Genomic DNA, 19,948 nt, shown 5'->3' with positions numbered 1-19,948 from the left:
GTTAACCTGTGGGAGGTAGCCCTTCCCACAAACAATGGGCCAAGAAAGGGCAGGGGGAACTCCCAAACCTTCAAAAGGACCCACTGTTTCTTCTCCTCCACATGGAAAAAGTCTGCTCACTCAAAAGATCCCTGTAATGTCCTGGAGGAGTCCTGCAATTCACATAGGCTGTCTGGGTTTTCTCCCATCCTCCATAGTGGGTACCACTGGGATGTGAAAAATACAAAATGGAATCCAGTATGGGAGTGGCCATATGCATCACATACTCCACACACACATCCTCTGCACACTCAGATAGGCGTATATAAGCTACAGCCATGTCATAAATGGATGGTCCAAGGATGTGGTTGCAGGAGACTGACGGATCAACTCTCCCTGCTTGGTAAGGAGGTCTCACGTGGTGTTAGGCTCCATATCGGAGGGATGCTTTAGGTCTCTCTACTTGCCCACAGACATGGTCGTTGTGTTTGCTGACGTGGGGCCAGAAATGTACAGCTTGACCTATTGAATTCTGGGCAGAGGTGCACACTTGTGAGAGCCCTGCAGAAGATCTTTCTCTGTCCTTAAAAGGAGTGAGCCAGGTGTACAAGATTTGTCCATTGTAAAAACAGGGCCCATATGTGCAGAGAACCATTAAGTAGCATTGAATCATAAGGACCTCTTCAGAGGGCATATGTAGTGACATATTCTAATGAGAGGGGTGCAATTTCAGAAAGACCTTGGAGCAGTGACATGGTCTACCTAGCACATGCTAACATTCCACTGTTTTGTCTATAACTGTGAAGATTGAGACTGTTATCTGTCTGTTACATATTTGTGATTGAAACTAATCCCTTTGTTTGTAACTCTACCCCGGATATATTCTGAAGGTCATCAATTTTTATCAATGCCCCACATTCAGCTCTGTGTTTTAATCTTTGTGAGACTTAACCAGCTCTTGGTGCACAAGGTTTTATTGTGGAAATCAACTGCAATACCACACTAATCCTGGTTTGTTGTAGTTCACCATAAAATAGATTAGTGAACTTTTTAGTTTGTGGCTTAAAGGACGACAATGAAGGCCATGCATGACAGTGAAGGTGATCACAAGTATTGTGTAAGACTCTTTGGAATGGAAGCAGCTCGGTGATTGTGTTTGTGCAGTCTTATCTTCTGACTGCATTTGAAAGTTTCAACACTTATTATTAGATATTAGACTATGAAACTGCTGTTTTTCAGTCCCTGTTCCCACAGAGACTGTTGTTGTACCCTTCCTTGACCAAATCATTTTGTGTGTTTTGATTGTTGTCTTCCTCCAGTTTTTTTTATTTATTTTTTTATAATTTGAATATAAGCAGCTACTCAGGAGCCACATCATGATCTCTTATGCAAGTATGCTCTGAGTGAAGACACACATCATGCAGCATAAGCAAAATACTCCATCTTTTTCTTACAGCTTTTATCAGAATTGAAACCTGCAAATTTGAACTTCTCTTTGTATATTATATACTTTCAGGTCTGCACTGTGTTCTTTGATGTCTGTGTTAGTTATGGAAATGAAGATCTGTTAATATGTCTAATTAGAGCTTCGTGTGTGCTCATGCACCCAAAGTGGAAAATAAATGTGTGGCAATGAAAGGGCTGATAGTAAGGTTTTCCTGCTTTAAAGGTACTTTAACTGTTGCTGTTGTTTTTTCTAGGTGTCCCAAACCTCTTTATGTTGGAAACAGTTGATTCAATTAAACTGGCTGACAAAGTGAACAGCTCCTGGAAGAAGAAAGGTTCATCTGAAAGGCTGAAGGTGATGGTGCAGGTGAACACAAGTGGAGAAGACAGTGAGTATCCCTGACTGAGATGTGTTTGTAATCACTAAATAGCTCTACTTGTTGCTTCTGCTCCATAGACATGTCTAGTATCACAGCTCCAGCAGCCTATGCAGCTCTGTTGTTGCCCTCCTGAAATCACTGCTTCAAAAACCCAGAGGCCCCTGCAGACTTAGTGCTGCCATCCTGATACCATTGGGTCAGAATTCCAGAGGCCATTCTACCCTTAATCCTGTCCTCTGCTTCACAGCCTCAGAGGCCCATCCACCCTTAGAGGTGCCCTACTGATACCACTGCTATCTGGTATGGACCACACAGCTGTCATAGAGGCCTTTCTACATTACATCACTATTCCAAGGCAAGGATCTTGACACATCTTTATGCATCTGCAGGCTTGACTAGCTCTACCTTCCTATACGATTCACCACCCTGTCTTGAATAGCTATTTAGCTTCTTATAGGCCATCCACCTCTGGGAGGCAGTTTTGGGGATTCCATGGAGACATGTTAGCCACCCCACTTCCCTTGAGATTATTGTCCAACAAGGATGAGTTGCCTGTATCATTGCCCAGAAATGTCTGTTACAATAGTTGAACCAGTGGGCAAGGTCAACGATCATTTGCTTAACTCAGGGATGTGCTGCTCCTGCCCTGCATTTTTTTCACCTTTTGGGATGTTTGCTGCAGCCCAGCCCTGGTTTGGTTCCTTCTGATGCTGTTAAAGGATTGCTCTTGTATTTTCACTTCTTCGATATTTGCTATTCCTATCAAGTCCTGGGATATCCAACAGCACAAGCCATTTTTTTCTTCCTTCCAATGAATGTTATAGTTCACTTCAGCTGCAAACTCTGAGGCTTCAGTAACAGTTTACAAACCTTTTGCAGCATTGGTTGAACATTTAATGATAACCATATTTTCTTTCAAGCCTAACCTGTGCTCAGTTCCAGTACCTCCGCTTGCGATAAAACTGTTGTCTTTCAACGTACAAGTGTTTTAGTTACACTCATACAAGCTGGATATCCTTAATCTGCATTGTGGTTGAGAAACCTAAACTCCATTACTGCCCCTTTTAGGCAAAGGAAATAAGGGTTAAACCCCTATGTAAATGCTTGTATATCAGAACCCACTTACAGATGCTGTGCATATAATAATAAACCAAAGAAAGGCTATCATAAAGGGGTGAAATGTTACAGAATTAAAGTTAAACAAAGGTAGAATTTCAACAATATGGAAATCTCTAAAAATCCCAATTTTAATTTAATCCAGATTCACACCTTTTCGATTTGAAAATCACCTACATGTAAATGGATTCATAACTTTGATTCCCAAAAATAACATTTGTAATGGTCAAATTCTAAAGTTATTTCTTTTTTTTTCTTGGGCTGCTGGCCTAAATTAACAAATAGGATCTGTGGTCAGAAGAAGGGCCGGGCAGCAAATAAATATACTGCCCTTGCATTGCCATCACTTCCCTTCATGTATAACAAGGTACTGGGCACTGGCCTTCTGCTATGTTATGCATTGGCTCCCATGAACCACAAGTTCATGATGATGTGAGGCAGTACATGATCCTGCTTACGTTTACATATCCACCAATTTTCTAGGGCTGGGAATGTAAGTCTGTATTCTAATGCTCGTTATTTTATGAGCCTTAGAGTGCAGGATCTGCATGCAGATGGGATATTTCTACCCCCTTCCTTCAGTGTCCCCTCCTCTCTCTTTGCTCTCTTTGTGAATAAGGGGTGTGCTAGAACCTGCACCTTCTACAAATCTTGGCTCTTCCTTGAGTGTAAAATTGGCATCAGGGGCTGATGTGTTAATAAAAAAAAAATCACATTCTGTTTCTCACGTACACCGATTATTTTTGTGAATTAGCCAAATCAGTTTGTATACAAGGAGATTATGTTATAACTCGGGGTCAGAATGAAGGGAGGTTGAGTCAGCTAAGCATTTGGGATCACAGGAGTTTTGGAAGAATGCAGCCATATTCCTCAGCTACCAGGCTATTTCATCCCTGTTCGTAATGTTTAAGTAAAGCACACTATTATTGCTAACATTTCAAAGTATGTAGGTGCTAATTACAAGTTACGCCTCAGTGATGCAGCTTTTATTGATCTGAGGCAGGAAAAGTGTTGATTTATCTCTGTTGACATTTCAATCTGATCTGGAGGATGCACGGTTTGTTGACTTAAATGCCCCCTGCTTTGCATTATGGTTGTTTTGATGTTTGTATATATTGGTATATGTAGACCACAAACCTAGCTCAACACCACAGAGCTCTGAATTGCTGGCATGACCCCCATGAAAATACATTTATTGGAGGAAGTTTAAAGGTAAGATGTCGGTAGAGGGGTAGATCTTCTTGAAGAGTTTGGTTTTCAGCTTTTTCCTCAATTATAGGAGAATTAGTGATGATCTGACATTGATAAGGATGTTCTTTCAGATTGTGAGTGCATTAACCGAGAAGGATTGTCTGCTGTTGTTTGTCTTCTTGCAGTGTGATATGCAGGCTTCTCGTCGTTCCCCAAACGTGGCTAGTTAGTTTGCCAGGTAAGCTGAGGTCTTGTTGATGGCTTTCTAAGTGAATCCATCTTCTCCTCAAGATAATCTGGACTGTAATAGCAGGCCAGTCTAGGGCTTTTAGCATGCATCTGATGTGCTTGAATGTCTTAGAGCCTTTCAGCCATGCCATTACTTATAGGATACATTTCAAGGGAGCTCTGGTGGTATCAGGAAAACCGTCAAGCAGGGCAGTGCCTCCATCCCGATAGGAGAGGACAGGAGCTTATACTATTGCTCTGAAGTTATCTTCTTGACAGAATAGCTTCACTGTCTTCAAGAGGGAGGGTTGGAACCAAGTTGTATGTGTTGAGAATGAATCCCAGAGATTTTGCATGATCTGTCTGCTGGGGTGGTGTTGAATCCTAGTAGGTTTCAGTCGGAGAGCCAGTGTTGAACCGGTGGTTGTTTGGGATTATTGACAAACAGAAGGACTTTAATCTTTGTGGGGGTTTAGCTTCAGTAAGTTAGTTGACCTCCAAGATAAGATGACTTTGAGACAGAATTTGAGTGTCTGTACAGAATATGGTAGGTACAGTTGGGTATCATCTGCGATAATGGATCCAAGAGGTTCCATATAGAGGTTAAATTTGATATATGAAATTAGGGAGACCTGGGGTATTTTACAGGAGACAGGAGTGTTTGTGATCTTGTAGAAGCTATTTGCAACAAGCTGGTGCCTACTGGTTAGGTAGGATGTAAACCATTTCAAGATTTTCAGGATGTTGATCAGAGCCGGATGGTTGACTGTGTTGAAGGCTGCAGAGAAGTGAAGCAGGAAGCACTGGTTGCTCTGCCAATGAGAAGGAGAGTATCTTTGCTGCAGTGTGGTCTGAAGCGTGATTGGTAGCTGTTGCTGAGATGCTCTTGTAGCAGGGTGGCAACTGCTTTCTCAATGATTTTCCCTGTGAAGGGGAGGTGTGTAGTAGAGCAAAAGTTGGTAATGTTGGCACAATTAAAGGATTATTTTTAGAAGGGGAGGGATCAGACCTGTCTTAAGGGCATCAGGACATTTTCATTGGCTTAAGAAGGTGTGCACAATGTGAAGAAGGGTTATAGGAGGTTCCATCGTGGAGCTATTTGATTATTGAAGAAGGAAAGGTATTGTCTTCATAGGAGGTTACCTTGAGGTAGTTGATGATATTAGAGAGATCAGTGGGCAAGACTTTATTGAAGGAAGTCCATTTGGTGGCCAGATGATGGGGGATGGCTGGAGGCAAAAGTGCTGTGGAAGTAATAATTTTGTTGGGTCTGATTTTATCAATATGCTCAGTGAAGAAAAGGTTAATGATGTTGTATTTATTGACTGAGGCAGGGACTTGTTTCTGGAAGATGATTGGTGCAGTGTTTGACAGCCTTGAAGAGGGCTTCATTTTTGTTTGTTGGCATTCTGGCGGTGACCTTTGCAGAAAGAGACTTTAGCTCTGATGATCAGGGATCGGTGAGTAGAGTACTTTGGGAATCCTGTGGTCACCCTGGAGTTTTAATGGCGTTTTAATGTACTCCAAGATTGGGTTTTCAGTGGAGCCACCAATTGACATGAGTTCTCCTATTGGAGTTGTATGTGTTGAGGAGAGTATTGACATCTGGGGTGGACTGGAAGTGTTTAACTTGTTTAGTAGTTTATCCCCTTTTTTCTGCCCCCTTTCACCACAACTCAAGTCCCCCCCCCCCCCTTCACCCCCACCATGGATGGGTGTGGAGGACAAATGGGATATTTTACCTCTTTTCCTCCTCTATAGTACATGAGATGGTGCAGTGGGTGGTGAAGTGATTGGTCCAGTCCTGGGCTTAGATCTTTGGCAGAGGATATTCAGGGACCATAATAGAATGAGTTTGATTGGGCAATGCTGAGTTGTTTTATTTTGAGTGTGTTCGAAACAGTATAGAAGTCTTATTTCATGTTTTACCTGTTGGAGTTGCAATACACTTGTTCTGTACTTCTGCCATATGTCAAACTGGAGAGACTGTAAATTTAATCCAGAAATATTATGCACTTGTATAATTCAGACTTTGACTGAAGCATTATTCCAAGTTGTTAAGAATCAATGTGAATTCGCTCTTGGGCATACTCCCTTTAAGATCTTGATTAGATCCTGCGATTACGGCATCACAGATAGATTTTAGCCAGACCACATATCGTGTGATGTTTAATTTCTGAAAAGCAGCTGGACATTATTTAGAGCTGTCCAGGACAGACAGTGGAGAAGTGTGGCACAATGGTTAGAGCGGCAGACGCTGTTGCAGAGATCTGGTCCAGGACCAGTGTTCAATTCCCATCTCGGCGGGTCTAGGGCTCAATTCCCTTGGACCAGATCATTCTCGCCTCAGTGCCAAATCTAATTAATGGGTCCCACTCTGTAACTCTGGGCAATAGCTTGCTTAATCTCCACAAAGGCCCTCTCAGTGCTTGGATGCTTTACTTAACCCTGGGGCTATCCAGGACTGGGTACCTCACAGGGAAAAGCCAGGAGGGGTTCCACAGCGGTATGCGTACATCGCCTTGAGACCCTAACGGGTGAGTAGTGCGCTATACAAGTGCAAAGTTTACATTTTACAGTACCATTAATGTATTTCCTTCCTTTCCTTTCATTCTTCAGGTAAACATGGCCTGCCGCCAGCAGATACAGTGGCAACAGTCGATCATATCATCAAGCAGTGCCCATCCTTGGAGATGGTCGGGTTAATGACAATCGGGAGCTACGACCATGACCTGGAACAGGGGCCAAACCCAGACTTTCAGGTAAGATACACCCCAGAAGTATCAAATTGTTCTGTTGCATTTTATAGAGCTTTCTATTACTGGTGTTTCCCAGAAAGCTATGCAGGGCATTTGGGTAAGAGGTTACCCAGCTTGTTTATCATGGTTGGATATCCTTTGTTTACTACATAACCTATCTAGGTGTGCTTTTTAAGAGATTCTTAGAAGATACAGCTGAAATTGCAGTGGTCTGAAAAGTCGATCCTTGTACATTGGTCTGACATGGAAGGTCTTGAGGCCACCAGTAGAGTGCTTGATAATGACTCTCTGTGGACATCTGTACGTTTTCATTTGTGGATGCGCTATAGGCTTCTTTGCTCTCCAGCCCCACCCCCTCCCCAATGAAGGGAAAAACATGTTTTCCCATTGGATCCTTAACATAGCTTACAAAGAATGGGAATGATAACATGAAACATTCATAAACCGGAGCTCACTCATTTTCTGTATCATGATGGCAATGTAATGCCCTCCTGCAGACACCCACATCAAACCACTGTATCTCATTCCTTGTACTTCGATAAGCTAAATCCATTCATGGCCTACACATCTCTACCACTTTCATAGTCTTTTATGCTTTTCTCTACAGTTAAATGCATCCCTCAGTCTATAATTACATCGTGTAGAGTGCTGCTTAACTAATTATGTTTTTGTGTATGCCTGGGTAATTACATACACTTGTGATCAGTGAAGTCCATGTTACAGTTATTTGTGTTTGCAAAGCATGTTTTGAATTTTGTAGAGTTCCCAGTGCTTGGTGTTAACTGTGCTCAAGCAAAGCTTTTTTAAATAGCAACCCTTTAATGTCCATTACTTAGCATAATTTTTAGAAAACTATGTATTGACGGATCCGAAATATCTGATTCCTCTTTTCCAAAGGCCAGCAGATAACGGTCACAGCGAAACCATATGAACTGGCTGCCCTTGTAGTAATATAATACATCTCTGAATACTAATAGTATTTATGAAGAAAATAGCAAGCTATTGTAACAACCATTGGCAAAGCTAATGGGTCTTACCTTTTGAATATAGGCACGGATCTATTGGCTTTGCCAATCCTTGTTAGTTTCAACATACAGTATTGCCATAACCATTCCAGGATAGCAGACACTTGGGCAGGTATCTTAGAATGTGTTTTTCATTTTTAATTAAACAAAATTCCAGGATGGCAGCTGTGTGTGGCCATGTATTTGCATGCCCCAGTGTCCATCTGAGGATGTTTTTTGTAAAGTTATAAAACAAATAATGCTAAGTTGGCTACTGTGCATGACCATACATGGGTGAACATCTTGGGATAGTTTTTGCCATACTCTACGCCAAACCCAACAATAGGTCTAGGCTAATTCCACAAAATCACAATCGCCGAGTTGGTTCACAGCTTTGAAAAGGTGATGCTACAGTAATGTTGAACAATAATGGCATAGACTGAGGAGAGAAATTACATTCCTACTTGAAATTTGGGACTGGTTGGACCACCACACATAACAAGACACAATCTTCTGTTTTTTTTTTTTTTTTTTTTAACACACATTTAATTAGGTTTTCTGAGCCTAAAACCAGGTTCTACACTAAAATTTGTATAGCCAAAACAGTAAGACCATTGTCCGGAACTTACATAGTAGCCATTATTTTCCATCAAGTATTAGATAACAGTTTGCATAGTTGAGGTACATTACCTATTTCAGCAATATTCCTTATCAAAACCCGTAACTTTCCCTTCCCCATTGAACTGTAATAAACTCGTCACCAAAAGGAGCATAGTGCAATAGGTACAGTACTGTTCTGCGACTTAAGGGGAAGACTGCAGTGTGATACATTTGCGGATATAGACAACTTTAGGGTCATGGGGCCAAGGCTGGGCTTCAGTGCCACTCAGCAATAGCACAGGGGGCGCTCAACTCTCAGTGCCAGAGTCTAAGTCACATGCCTTAAAGGCTTCCAAAAGCGAATCCCTTGCCATAGAGATTGGGCGCCTGTGGAGGCCCCGGTTTTCCTTCCTACGCAGACCCATGCGTTCAGTTAGACCCCAGCACTTCACCTCCTCCCGCCATGTTGATAACTAGGAGCCTTCGGGGATTTCCAGTTTCTTGTCAGCAATTACTTTGCCAGCAACAGGGCCATGTTGGCAAATCTAAGCACCACCTTAGGACCTCTGGGTCTGAGGTGGAACCCCAAGAGGCATTGTTCTGGGCCATGCCATTGTGGGATTTCTGTGACTTCGGACAGTACAACAGCTACGTTTCTCCAGTACTGGTTGAGTTTGGGACAGGCCCATAGCATGTGCATTAAATCAGCATTCTGTTTTTTTTACAGCGGGGATATAACAGTGCAGTAGTGGCAAACGTATTGAGCATATGCAATGTCATGTATGCTCTGTGCAATATATGTAACTATATACGTTTAAAGTGTGTGTTCTGTGAGACTTCTCAGGGGTATTGTAGCAGTCCAGTCCAGTTGCGATCTGAAAACTGAAGGTTTAAATGTTATCATCTAGCTTTTAGAGGTTTCAGGGATGTCCCCGTATGTGTCAGAATCACCCTATAGAGCCAGTGAACTAAGTGTCTACAATTCCCCATTACAACTTACGTACATAGCAAACTATGCTTACATGCAATAGGAAGAGGGAGGAGGGAAGATCATGAGCACTCACAAAGTCTGCATGGGTCATGAGGTTCCATTCAAGAAACAAGCCCCCCTGTGTTAATTCCTCGTCCCCGCCCCAAGGAGCAAGTCGTTGCTTTACCATTCCGGACGCCCTTGGCCGTCCTCTTAAGGGGGCACTAGGGTGATAGGGGAGCATAGGGGCAGTGTATTTTAGAGACATTTTCCAATAACTTATGTGTACTTGCAATAGCATGGGCAGATTAAGGGGGCGATCCTTCCTGGGTATATCAGACCGTGCAGTTGTCCTGCAGCCAGCTGCGACAACTTATAGTCAATTTCCGAGAGGTTGTGTCCAGCCAGCCAAGAAGATAGCGACTGCAGCCCTCCCACCAGGCAATATGCTTTAAAATCAGGAGCACCCAATTCTCCACCATCCGACGGTGGTTGCAGCCTAAGGAGGCTAATTCTTCGACACCCTGGCCCCCAGATCAGCTCCACCAGCATGCTGTTTAACACTCGGACTACTACAGCTGGAACTATCACTGGGAGGTTTGTAAAGAAATACAGGAGCCATGGTAGCATAACCATCTTGACTCTGGACAGACATCCTGCCATTGACAGTGGGAAGGTGGCCCAGAAAGCTATTTGCACTTTAAGAGAATCGAGCAAACGCATTAGGTTCCCCCCTAGCAAATCGCTGGTTCTCATTATATCTGTACCCCCAAGTATTTGAACATATTTGGTGCGACAGGGAGAGTTGCTTGGCCGAACCACAACATGGATTGATCTATTTTCTTTGGGGGGGGGGGGGGGGGAAAGGTGCAGGATTTATCCACATCACTATGTAGACCAGACAGGCTACTAAGAGCACCCAGGATCTGCGTGATCTCATCTAGCCCCATGTGAAGGTTCCTGATATACAGTATGGTATCATCTGCGTATAGGGATACTGCATGGGTCCTGCAGCCCTTAGATATGCCCCACGTTGGTGAGCTCAGATGGAGACGAAGTGCTAAGGGTTTGATCGCTGGAACAAACAACAGGGGAGAAAGTGGGCAACTCTGCCTGGTTCCCCGGTATATGTTATAGGAGTGTGAAATAAGGGCTCCAGTTTTGGCCCTCGCCATAGGTTTCGTGTAAAGAAGGCGTATCCATTGTATGTAAGTCTGGGGACCATATTGAGTCAACGCTACTAGCATGAAGTCTTACCCAAGGGCATCAAAGGCTTGACATCTATCTAGGGAGATGCAGCCCGCATGCAAATAGGTTTTATATGCGGCCTCCATCATGCTGAAAGCCAAAGTACATTCACTGATGTTAGACGTGGCATCCTTGGTGTGGTCTCCCCCTAACTTTTTGCCTCTACTTACTAGCTTGTTGCTGTGCGCTGGACTCTGTTTTTGCTGTTTTTGTTACTCTGGGCACTTTACCACTGCTGACCATTGCTGAAGTGCAAGTGGTCCCTATGTGAAACTGTATGTGTATTTGGCTCTTCCATAATTGGCATATTTGATTTACTAGTAAGTCCCTAGTAAAGTGCACTAGAGGTGCCTAGGGCCTGTAAATCAAATGCTACTAGTGGGCCTGCAGCACTAATTGTGCCTCCCACATAAGTAGCCCTGTGAACATGGCTCAGACCTGCCACTGAAGTGTCTGTGTGTGCAGTTTTTAAACTGCCAATTCGGCCTGGCAAGTGTAGCCACTTGCCAGGCCCAAGCCTTCCCTTTTTATACATATAAGGGACCCCTAAGGGAGGCCTTAGGTAGCCCCAGGGGCAGGGTGCAGTCTATGTTAAATGTTGGACATGTACTGATGTGTTTGACTGTGTGAAATATTGCTATATCCGTGTTTCACTGTTGCAGGGCCTATCTCTCTCATATGTTAACATGGGGGCTGCCTATAAATATCTTTTAAAGTGCAGTTTCCCTTTGAGAGCAGATGGAGATATGGAGTTTGGGGTCTCTGAACTCACAATTTATAAATACATCTTGTGGTAAAGTTGGTTTTTAGGTTGTTAGTTTGAAAATGCCCTTTATATAAAGTAGGCATTTTCTTCTTTAACCATTCTGTGACTGCCAGTTTGTGGATTCCCTGTCTGTCTCTGACTGAAAGTTGGGCTGTTTGTTAATCTCCTCTAGACAGGACACAAAGGGAGCTAGGGTGTAGCCTGCATATCCTGATGAGTGGTCACTTACACCTGAATGGGCTGTGCCTGCCCTCACACAATGCAGTCTCCAACTCCCTGGTGTGTGTCTGGGGCCAGGCCTGGGCAAGGCAGGATCCTGTAAACAACAGAGACTTTTCTTTGAATTCAGGCAACTTCAAGGACAGAGAGGGGTATAAGTAGTGTACCCAAAACCCCAGACTTAAGATTTCTTCAAGTTTTGCTTCGGGAACCAAGAGGAACCTCTGTCAAGGAGAAGAGCTGAGGAGAAATGCTGCCTCTTCCTGTGTCTGTGCTTTGTTGGGCTGTCCTGCAGTTGCTGCTTCTGCCTGTGGAAGGGGACATAGACTGGACTTTGTGGTATATTGCTTCCTGAGAAGAATCTTCAAGGTCTTAGACTGAGTTTCTCCCCTGTTCTGAAGTCTCAGGGCCATCAAAAACTTCTGCCAGCACCTGGATTCTCTGCGGAGACTCCTGCCCTGCCAAGTGGTGTCTAATCCTGTCCCTGGGCCCTTGAAAGGAGAAACTGGTGGACAAAACCAAGTTTGGATGACTCTGGAGCGATGCCACTACAGAATCCTTTGACACCGCTTGCCACCAAAGCCGTGGTCCTCGCTGGAGTGTGATGATCCACAGGCCTGATGCTGCAGCATCACATTGTCACCGTCTGGTACTGACTCTGCCGGAAGTGCGTGGATCCAGCGCTTCGCACAGATGCCGCCTCACCTCCACCACTCAGCCGCAAGGATGCCTCTTAGTGACACCTACGCTCCTTTGCTCTGCAGCACTGGAACCAACGCCGCCTAGGATCCAGCGATGCCATGATCCCTGACTCCATGCCCAGTCTTGTTTCCTCATTTGCACAAGGTACTGTACCTGGGGGTCAGTGTGACTCCGTGACCGGCGCCATTTGCCTAGGATTGTTGGGAACGACTCCGTTACGACGCCGTGATATCACCAAATTGAAGCATATGTGTTTCTAAGCTCTATATTAAAGTTTAATCTTTAAAAATTCATAACGTGACTTGTGTATGTTGGATTTTTGTTATTTTGGTCTTGTTTTGTTTAGATAAGTATTAGCTATTTTTGTAAACCTTTGTGGTGTCCATTTTGTAGTGTTTCACTGCATTACTGTGTGTGTTGGTACAAATACTTTACATATTGTCTCTGGGTTAAGCCTTTCTGCTTGTACCAAGGAGGCGAGCATGGGTTAACCGGGTGTGTTTCTCCTTTGCCCAGACTAGAGTGAGGCTCCTTCCTTGGACAGGGGGTAACCTGACTGCCAACCAGAGACCCCTTTGTTAAAAAAAAACGAGGTACTGCATCAAGAGACAAAGCCACATTGTTCAGCATGCAGAAGGCGTGAAAGCAGGGGATGCAATCTACAGGCAAGGACATTTCTTTGGATTTTATATTCAGTATTAGAATGGATAGGGGTCTGTATGAAGAGAGCTCCGCTGGGGGCTTGCCAGGTTTTAGTAATGAAGTAACTATTGCTTCTCTGGAGGTCTGGAGTAGCACGCCAGTCTCGAAGAATGCACCATAAAGTTTCTCCAACTTAGGGGCCATTCTTGGCATAGATTCGGAATAAAACTCAGTAGGTAGCCCGTCTAATCCAGGAGTCTTATTTTTAGCTAGGTTTTTTATTGCACACCGGTTCTCATTAGTTGTGATAGGAGCTTCCAGAGGCAATCTGTCTGCTGTTGTTATCCTGGGCTGTGAGACGTGGTCCAATTATTATTTTTTAATTCTTCAGGGTCAGGAGGATCCAGGGCAGTATACAATGCAGTATAATAGTCTTGAAAGGCTCTGTTTATTTCGTTTTGTGATTTGCGCACTCCTGTGATGGGCTTATGATGGATAGGATTGGGGAAGGGGTGGGAGGTGGACGGATAATGTACGCAAGGGGCGCCCTGGATTTGTCTGCCTCTGAATGCGTAGTCTGCTTGTAGGCGTGATAATCTATGATTCAGAGTTATTCTAAAAGTTCTGCATTAGTGATGTGGACCTCCTGTAATGCAGACAATGCCTCGATGGACTCAGATGCTGTGGCCTCCAGGATACCCAGCCTGCCCTCCAATTGAGGAAGCTCCCGATTGATCTCTCGTCTCCCCCCCCCCCAACCGACTCGATTGAGGCACCTCTGATGACTACTTTGAAAGCTTCCCACTCTATCAAAGGGGATCAAGCTGTACCTTCATTATTGTTATTAAAGTAGGACTCAATCGTTGCGTTCTTTAAAAACAGTATCCTCCACTTGAGGCGGTTGTAGCCGCCAGGCTGGGATCGGGGTCGGAATAAGTCCCCATGTAAGTGTCCGCTCTAATGGAGTGTGATCAGAGAGTGTTTTCCCCAAATATGTGGTGTCATGTATATAGGATAGGAGATGTGTGTTGCATATTCACCTATCTAGCTGGGAGTGCAGGGCAAAGGAAGAGGAATAGAAGGAGTATTCTCTGTGCCTGATGTGCTTTCCACTGCTAACATCCCACAGGTCCCACCCATTCATTCAGCTGGCGCACTGTCAGGGCTCCCGTCAAGTGGTGGGGTGGGGGGAATGGGAACGGTCTAAAGTCGTATCAATGTCTGCATCAAAGTAATTGCCCAGCAACCTAGGAGAAGCTTCCCAATCCATCAGTGCCGAAGAGAGTTGTGCCCAATACATTTTCTGCTCTGTATTTGGTGCGTAAATACATCCTAACACAATAGGTTAATTGACCCCTCAGCAATACATATCGGCCCTAATTATCTATATTAGACTCCAGCAGCTCAAAGGGACCGGTGGTGCAAACCCATATTGCTGCGCCACATGCAGATGCAGAATATGATGTGTACAAAAGTTGCCCTCACCATTTCTTGTGCATTTTTTGTGCTTCGTGTGGGGCGAGGTGTGTTTCTTGAATAAATACTTTGTGTGCCTCATGTCTGTTTGTTTGGGTGAGTACCCTATACCTTTTGTAAACTGAGCCCAGACCCCTCACATTCCAAGTCACAATAACATAATCACTCAATGAACGCGGCATTGAAAATCGAGATCATCCAAGCCCCCCCAAGTCCCGACATCGGCCCTAGGGCCGATCGTCCATGCACTTCTTGTCCCATCGGTGAGTGTCACAGACTATGTTGTGTCTTTCCCTTAACATATAAAGCAACCAACAGACCTAATACAGGCTCCATCTATAACCACTATATGGACCAAACTTTAATATTAACTAAGACGTAATAACTTAGCATCCTAACAGTGCCTCTGCCTAATGGGAGGTTAGTCTTGGTCAGTGCAGTAATACCAATACGTAAACTTCTAGAAATGCTCTGATATTGTTCCCAGTGCCCCCAGACCCGGTACCTCTACAGTGTGTGCATAAGTAGAACATTGCAATAAAACTCCCACCACATCAATGTTAAGGCAGATCACACATCAGACGCCTGGCAAGTTCAACCCACTTTCCCAGTCCCTTTCATGTACTAATTGATGTACATCAAGAAAAAGGGGGTCAGAGATACACTTGGTCTTCTTCTGCTAGCTGCTCATGTGATATCTGTTGAGTAATGGCTGGGAACAGAGCCACACTATCACCGGAGTCTGAGTCCGAACCTCGGTCATGTGAGGAGCTAGAACTGCTGGGTTTCTGGGAAAGCCTCATGGAATTCGCTGAGCGGTTTGCTTCTTGTTGGCCCTCCACGGCCTGCTGAGTAGTAGGGGCAGTCCTAATCTGAATCACATGAGTTTGTCGTATTCTGTGCTTACTGGGGATTATGTGTGATCTGGATGAAGTGGATTTTTGTGAAGCAACTCCAGCAGTCTCTGGAAGCTCTCCATCCAGCCACTGACAATTATCTTCTCGTTTATCAAAAGCAAGGACTTCTGGTCATGGAGGATTTTCACTCTGGTGGGGAAGAGTAAGATGTAATTCAGACCGCAAGCGCGGAGTTGTTTTTTGATATCTTGATAACTATAGCACCTACGCTGTACTGCCAGGGTGTAGTCTGGAAATAAAGATACCAAGAGTTTGCCAACTGGAGGGGTGCTCTTTCCTGGGCCACGCGTAACCGTGTGTCCCAATCTCTATAATTCAGGATCCTGGCCACCAAGGGGTGCGTGGGAGCCCGTGGCAGTGGTCTCCTCGAAGGTACCCTGTGGGCTCTCTATACGACAGACGTGAAAGTTTTGATGGCAGCGATAATGATGTTAGTCAGTCCTCAATAAACTGTGTGAGGTTCGGGCCTTCTGTACCCTCTGGCCCTCCTATAATATGGATATTGTTCCTGCGGGACCGTCCTTCAGTGTCGTCCACCCGATCCTGAAGGTATTCGACTTGATGCTTCAGACACGCAATCTGCTCGATGTGGTCAGACTGCACCTGGGCGACAGCCGCGTTTGTCATCCTTTTAGTAAAGTAATGTCCGCTGTGACTGCTCCCAGCCGTTGTTCAAGTGAGAGCCTGGAATCACGTATTTCCTGTAGTATAAGCTCTGATTTATCCATTTGTGGATTAAGGTTTGTCGGAAAGATACAGTCCTCTGGGATAGGGGTCAACAAGCCCTCTGAGGGGGTAAAACGGACATTCGCCATGGATGTTTGGCCACTTGCGGATGATTTTGTCCTCTCCATGTTGTTGGTCTGGTCGTGCGGATGAGGAAGGCAAAATAAAGCAGTGATCACCAGTGCAGGGTACCAAGGATTGACCTGCCAGCACTATGCCAGCAGCACCCATCCCAGCCCAGACACAGTGGAAGTATTGCTGTTTACTCTGCTTCAGTCCGGGACGCCCCACCAGGTTATTGCAGGTCACCTGACCCGCCCCACACATTTTGCGGGCCTCAGCCAGTGGCCCCTACCATGCACCAGCCCGGTACCTCTCCGCCTGCATTGCATACATAACAGTCCTCGTGTGAGGGACCCTCTGCTGATGTCTGCGACAAGGGTTGTGGCCAGTCTATTGAAAAAAAGGGAGGGGGGGGGGGAACCAGGTGTACCATCAACCCCTAGTCCAATCACACCAGTAGCAATGGAATCCAGAGTTAGGAATGGGGAGAAGGGACGGTCAGCCCTTCACTCACCCGCCGTCCGTGGATTAGTTTAGTGAGGGGTGCTCATTGTCTCGGGTAGTGCTTGGCTGATGTCTTGCTCAACCAGGGACCCTCAGCAGCGGGCCCAAGGCTTCCAACCGTGAGCAATGCTGTAAAGGTGTGTGGGTCACCCGAGCCCCCCAGAGGCCACGTCAGCCGGGGACACACTCATCCAAAGCCCCCACCCAAGGCCTATGGTCCGCTTTGGCCTCCGCTCTCTGGGTCACTAAGCCGCTCCACTGTGGTCTTTCTCCTACTGGACACAGAGGGAGGAGGCCCCTCTGCCACATAGTTGTGGCTGCTGCCCTGCACCCCTGCAGGTAGCGGCCTTCTTCTCCGCGGGCCAGTACTAGGCGAGCTTCGGCCCACCACCCATCAAGATGCACTCCAATCCCCAGCAGGGAGAACAGTAGATAGTTGGACATAGTGGGCTCCTGCTTCTGTCCTCCGCTCGCTCCCGTCCGTGTCCCAGTGACCTCTCTCTGCCACTCCGGGGCTGCAGGTCATAGGGATGCCGTACGGGCCAGGCAGCACCTCTCGTTCGTTGTGTTCCAGAGGCCTGGAATATCAGCTCTCTGAGACCGCCCTGGTGCCAGACAGTGCAGGGACGTGCCCCACGCTTTGCAGGACCGGATTCCTTGAGGTTGAGGGAGGGGAATGGGGGGTTTGCACATAAATTATAGGCACTGGTCCGGAGCGCTCTCGCTTAAGCGTCCACCATCTTTGGCACTTAACCACGCCCCACAAGACAATGTCTGCAGTTATGTTAGCTACAGGGACTTCATTCATGTTAAAGTGGTGTAAAGGTTCTGAACGTTGATGAGCCTGTTGCATAAATATCTGTGTGGTCTGAATGAGGGAGGATTAAATCGCAATAGGCCAACTCAGTCTTTTGTTTCGCTGCTGTTAATATTGTAACGGATGATGACTTCATGTCTCGGGAATACACTGGCCTTGACCTGGGTCTTGCTTTTGCTAACAATTAGAATTAGATCTCACAGCGAGCATTAGTTTGTAAGTAAATCCCAAGAGAATGAGATGTTGCACCCTCCATGAAATTAAGTAATTTAGAAGCCCTATCTTTAAGCTATTGCAGGTCATGTGTGTAGGCTGGGTAACCTGCTTCATTGCTGTGGGCATGCCTGCATTATAACTATGTTTACATCACTATAGCTGTTAAATAGCCCCACATCATATGTAACACCATCATCTGGTCCTAGCTTTATAGCATTTGTTTATTTTGTTATGGTACTAGTAGGCTCAGATTCTGTCATTGAGAGCATGAGCTCACATCATTACATGCAGACTTTTGCCAAAAAAGCCAGGTCAGAGTGAAATTGTTACATGTGTCGTAGAGCACTAATTAGCTTTGTCACCGATCGTAGAGAAGAGGGTATGAGAACATGTGATTGAATCAGTTGGCAGATAAGTTCTCCACTGAGTTAGGTGTTGGGGGCCTATAGTACTCACAGATTGGACATTGTTTGTTGAGGTGATATTTGGCTGCCATGCAGTAGTGCAGTAGGATCTGGAGTGCCTAAAACATATGAAGATGAAGTGTGCACTGGAAAGCACACATTTTACAAAGAGATCAGAATTATTTGAGCTGATGGAGTGAGCTCTGACCTTATGAAAGTAGTTTTCTGAATACAAACCACATCAGTTGTGGAAGGATAAAAATCAACCAGTAAAAGCACTGTCGTACGTCAATGCTCCTTAGGAGAACAAACACAAGAGTAGGGAGGAAAGCTATTGAATAAGGAGCAGGGACTAGAGAAGAATAATAAAGCCATACAATCACGAACAAAGGGCTGCCCCAAAGCCAGCTCTGTATATTGGAAGTTGTCAGTAAGGCATGACTTAAAAATGAGCACCACATGAAATAATTTTAACCTTCTACAAATGTCAAGCAGTGTTTTTAAGTAACCTAGCATTGCTACAAAAAGCAGACACAGTGGCCTTCGTTATGACTTTGGTGTTTTTTTTTAAAGACTACCAAAGCTACAGGCGCAAGAAGACCGCCCCCCATCTTACGAGTAATGCTGTATTTCCACCACATTTTGGGTGGAAATCCAGCTGTAGTCATGCTGGTGAGCAGAGGTGCTTTGGGGGAGTTCCACCACCGGCCCCTCCCCGGCAGAAGGACTCCGCCCACTGTATTTGTATTATGAGCAGGTGGAGGCGCCCGTTCCCTGCTGGGCGAACTCCTTGCCGGACAAGGTATGTCGGGCATCCGACAGGGGAGGGGTGCGGGAGGGTGGGGGGTGTTGTGTGTGCGTGGGTGTCGTCTGCATGTGTGAATGTAAGTGTGTATGTGTGTGGGTTTGCATGTATGAATGTTGAAATGAATGGCGAGTATGAGTGTTGAAGTGAATGCGTGTGGGTGGGCACAGGATAATTTGGATTGTGTGTGACTTACCCTAAGTAGGATTGTGGTCCCTACTTGGACAAGGGTCTATATCTCAACCAACTAGAGACCCCATTTCTAACAGGTAGTGACCTACTTCATGAAGTAGGGAGCCTAAAGGGATTCTCAAGATGTGAACTAAGAGGCATCGAACATTTGGTAGATACATGGAGAGATCAGGCCCTGACACAATTTGAGACCCTTAGGCAGGAATACAAACTGGCTGCAGCAGAGCATTATAGATAACTCCGATTAGGTCACCCTATCCGGGTGTTGAAGTGAATATATGTATGGATGCATGTGAGTGAATGTGTGTCTGTCAGTGTTGGTGGGTGGGATATTGTGCTTGCTGGGGCTGGGGGGGGGGGAGATGAGAGAGTTGTCTACCGGTGACAGGGAAGAAATACCCTGTCACTGGTAGCCTTTCCGCCAGGGTTTTCGTGGTTGTGTTACTGCCGCAGAAACCCTGGTGGAAAGGCGGCTCATAATACCGCCAGCGGTCTTCTGTGGACTGCGGGGTAGGACATGCTCGTCTCTGGCCCAGCAGGTCCAACCGCCCTGGCGGTATGAGTAGGGATGTAGCGGG

General features: G+C 45.5%; 1 protein-coding gene across 1 annotated transcript in view; it reads left to right on the top strand.

The window, feature by feature from the left end:
- PLPBP (pyridoxal phosphate binding protein) overlaps window positions 1–19,948 on the top strand; it is a 67,419-nt gene that overhangs the window by 32,874 nt on the left and 14,597 nt on the right. Inside the window, exons 5-6 of the mRNA XM_069213454.1 lie at window positions 1,680–1,814; window positions 6,960–7,102. Of these exons, the coding sequence (XP_069069555.1) occupies window positions 1,680–1,814; window positions 6,960–7,102 (278 nt within the window). The remainder of the gene's footprint in view (window positions 1–1,679; window positions 1,815–6,959; window positions 7,103–19,948) is intronic.

Source organism: Pleurodeles waltl, chromosome 11 (assembly GCF_031143425.1).
Source record: "Pleurodeles waltl isolate 20211129_DDA chromosome 11, aPleWal1.hap1.20221129, whole genome shotgun sequence".
In the NCBI taxonomy this organism is placed as follows: Eukaryota; Metazoa; Chordata; class Amphibia; order Caudata; family Salamandridae; genus Pleurodeles; species Pleurodeles waltl.
This window is presented reverse-complemented; position numbering and strand designations above follow the sequence as displayed.